The 3,996-nt window shown below is 41.5% G+C and overlaps 1 protein-coding gene across 1 annotated transcript in view; it reads left to right on the forward strand.

The window, feature by feature from the left end:
• The window catches only part of NRG2 (neuregulin 2), a 257,452-nt gene that overhangs the window by 214,243 nt on the left and 39,213 nt on the right, over positions 1-3,996 (forward strand). Inside the window, exon 3 of the mRNA XM_012807018.1 lies at positions 3,120-3,291. Within this exon, the coding sequence (XP_012662472.1) occupies positions 3,120-3,291 (172 nt within the window). The remainder of the gene's footprint in view (positions 1-3,119; positions 3,292-3,996) is intronic.

Genomic DNA, 3,996 nt, shown 5'->3' on the forward strand with positions numbered 1-3,996 from the left:
GCTGGTTGAGCTATAGGCGCCGAGCCAATAGTCTCCATTTTTAAGTGCTAGTTGGATGTAAGTTGCATATTTGTAACTCAGGGACTCTCTATATGTGCACTTTCCTGCATGTATGTTATATTTCAAAAAAAGTTAGAAAGACACCTAAGGAGCACTTTAAAGCACACAAACCTGGACCCACATACTGGTTCTGCTTCAGAATACCTAGGATATGTCCCAGGCACCCTCTGGAGTTTTAAAGCTTCCCATGTGATCTTGTTAGCATCCAGGGTTAAGGACTATGACAAGGAGCACATGAAGGTGGGAGGAGGTGTAGGTAAGGGAAGGAAGCTGAGGCAGGACTTCAATCTCACTTCGAATAATGAAGTTCCAGAAACCTCAACAAATTGGTAGGTTAATATACATAAAACCTCTGGGTGGCCCCCCCAAAAAACCACAGAGCCAGCATTATAAAATGTGAGAAGCAGATAACTGTGGGGCGGGGAGGACATTGTAGAAAAGGTTAATAGCCTCAATATTTATAAAGAGATCTTACACATCAATAAGAAAATGAGCATTCAATAGAAAAACAGACTGCAGACATGAACAGGCAATTCAGAAAGAAGAAATACAATGGGCCAATACACTTACAAAAATGTTCAGCCTCATCAGTAATCAAATAAATGCAAATTAAAACAATAAAGAGACTATCTTTTGCCTAGCTAATTGGCAAAGATTAAAGACATGATAATACCTTATGTTGGTGAAGGTGTGGAAAAAACAGGCACTGTCTTTCCCTGGGGGGAGTGCAAATTGGTGCAACCTTTCCAGAGGGCAATTTGGCAATGTGCAAAGCTGAGAAAGATTGCGTACCCTTTGACGCAGCAATTCCACTTTTAAGAAGATTGCCTTAGGAAATAATTGTGGATAATATTAACAGTAATAGCTAACCTTTATTAAATGCTCTCTGTGTGCCAGGCTCTACATGTATTATCTCATATAATCCTCACTGCCATCATCCCATGAGGTAGAAGCTATTATTTATCACTGGTATTTTGCAGCTGAGGAAACTGAAGTGCTACAGAATTAAGTCAATGACCTGAGGACACAAAGCTAACAAGTAGCACAGCCTGTGTTTGAACACAAGCTAAGTCTAGAGCCATATTTCCCATAGAGCAATGGATGCGAGATTTAGCTGCAAAGATGTCCCTGTGGGGAGTTATTTGTGATGGGAGGGTGAGAGTGAGGACATGATAAATGCCCCAGAACAGTGCAACTTATAATTGTATAAGTTATGATATGCCCATATAGGAATATTATACAACCATGAAATAAATGCTGTAGAAAAAAATGTGTGTGAATACTGGGTTTGGGGTTTTTTGGTTTTTTCCTTTGTATGCACATAAAAGATCTCTGAAAAGATGTCAAAAGAACTAGTAAAATTGGTTGCCTCCTGGAAAGGCCACTGTGTGGCTGCGGTCAGAAGTTAGAAGGACTTGTTTTGTAAGCCATATACCATTTTTCACTTCTTGAATTTGAATCATGTTAATACATTATTTATTAAATGTATATCTGTAAATATATACACACATAAGTTATGTTATGGAATTTGTTCCACGTACCTTTATTTCCTTGAAATGCTACTAAGTGTTCCATGAAAAAAAGTTTCAAGGCTCTTACTTAGAGAATGATAATAAAGTGAATAAAGATACTTCTTTAACTTTGTTTGCCCACATGTTCTCCAAAGTGATTTACTCATGGAATTCTTTTTTCAAGTAATATCTATTTTCATCTCTCTATATATTCATGTCTTACAGAAATCAGTTTGGAAAATGTGGTTATTAATATTTAACACCAAGGTGAAAGGGTTACATTGTTTCATTAAGTGAAAGAAACATTATTGACACTAATCCCATTTTGTTTTAAAAAAGGTGTGTGTGTTTGTGTGTGTGGTGTGTGTGCATGTGTCATTTATGAGTACTGGGATAATGAATAGTTTTGTTTTCTTTTTATCCATTGTATTTTTTTAATTTCCTAAAATGAACAAAATTATTTCACAAGAATCAACGTGTAAGCCTGTGTAATACATTTTTAAAGGCTTTCTTTCTATATTCCCTCTGTTCCCTGCACCCAACTTTCATCTACTCCCTACTTAAAAGGAACAAGTTCAAGGTTAAGTTCAATGATGGGACACCTATGCCTATGTCTAGCTGGCCCTCTTGTTTGCCTTTCTCTAAAGCCAGCTCTGGTCCATTGCCAGAGATCTGAGTTACCAGTCAGTCCCAAGACACTTCTCTGGCTCCAGAAAACCCTCCCTTCTGCTGTTGGAAGGATTTTGACTATCTCACAGAGAGATGAGGCTGCAAAAGTAGGCACTAGCCTGCCACCAGCCTGATGCATTACAAATCCAGATAGCTGGGCTTTGGTCCTGGCATGGTGGCTGCCTGGCTATATGGCTTCGGTCAAGTTTCTTGACCTCTCTGAATCTCATCTTCACCATCAGTATAACTCTTGTCTCACAGAACTCAGGGACAAAATGAGAACATGCATGAAGGCATTATATTTCCTGTAAAGGGCTATACCAATGGAAATTATTATACATCCCAGCAGGGAGCACTGGTTCATCCTTACCTTTCTGAGAATAGTGTACGTTTTTTGGGTTTGTTTTCTTTTTTTTTTTTTTTTTTTTTTTTGAGCCAGTGAAGAGAAAGAAGAACAAGCAGGTAAAGCATGGGAGACTAGGGCATGTGGAAATGGAATGGTGCTTAAGAAAAATGGGAAAAACTTGGCATTCAAAATTCTGCATTAGGGAAGTGACTTTACTATTCTGAGCCTCGGTTTTACCATCTATAGGTGGGTTGAATCGTTGCAGTGAATTCATGGGGTTATTGTGAAGATTTCATAAGCTAATGTAAAGTTTCATTCCAGGCATGAAGAAAACTCTCCATAAGCAGTAGCTATATTGTTATCATTGCGGACTCTCTGTTGAATTGAACCAGGAAAAATGACAAGGGGCAGTTCCTAGGCTTACTCCTTCCCTCCCTAGTTTTAGCCTGAAGACAGTGGCCCTTATCCCCAACTACTCATGCTTGGTGCTGCCCCACCACCACCCACTCACCTACCTGCCTTGTACCCCACAGCCACCCGGCCCAAGCTGAAGAAGATGAAAAGCCAGACAGGACAGGTGGGTGAGAAACAATCGCTGAAGTGCGAGGCAGCAGCCGGTAACCCCCAGCCCTCCTACCGTTGGTTCAAGGATGGCAAGGAACTCAACCGCAGCCGAGACATCCGCATCAAGTATGGCAATGGCAGGTGAGAAACACCCAGCCCGCCCTCCATCCAACCAGGTACCCTCCCTTCTCCTGAGAGTGGGGCAGAGTCCAAGACTGTGCCCTCAGATGCTCCCATAGAACTAGTCTCAGCCCTTCTCCACACTCCCCTTCCTTCCAACTCTCAGCCTTCTTCCTGCAGCTCTGGGCTCCTCTGGTTATCTTGGCCCACAAGAATTAAGCAATTAACATCTCAGGATGGTTGAAGACAATTTGATTGTCAAGTTCAGCTTTACCAGGGGAAGTTCCTGCTTGTCTCTAAAACTTCTCAAAGGACTTGCCACAGTATCTAAAAATCCCATCATTTGGCAGTCTTTGGTGAAAGACCCTGACTCTAGCCAGAATGCCTCTAGAAGGTCACAGTGGGCTAGTTTCTGAGCTTAGCAAGCTGTCACTTGCCAGAGAGCTAAGTAAAGGGAAGGGAACATAGCTTTGATTGGTGTTGGGGGAGTCTATACCTCAGACAGTTTCCCCCTGTGTCATGAGAATTGTCTTTAATCTTGAATCAACATTCCAGGGAAATGAATCAGAAGTCCCTGAGTCCCCAGGCTGTGGAAGATGACCTCTCTTCTATCTTGAGTTGCAGGCAGGAACTTCAGGCAACAGAAAAGTCTGAAGTCCAAAGGCAGACTACCACCTCTCTCCCCCCTCTCAAGTACAAAAAAGGGAAAAAACTTCCACCTGCCAA

The sequence above is a fragment of the Otolemur garnettii genome, unplaced genomic scaffold (assembly GCF_000181295.1).
Source record: "Otolemur garnettii isolate 467f Iridium unplaced genomic scaffold, OtoGar3 scaffold00003, whole genome shotgun sequence".
In the NCBI taxonomy this organism is placed as follows: Eukaryota; Metazoa; Chordata; class Mammalia; order Primates; family Galagidae; genus Otolemur; species Otolemur garnettii.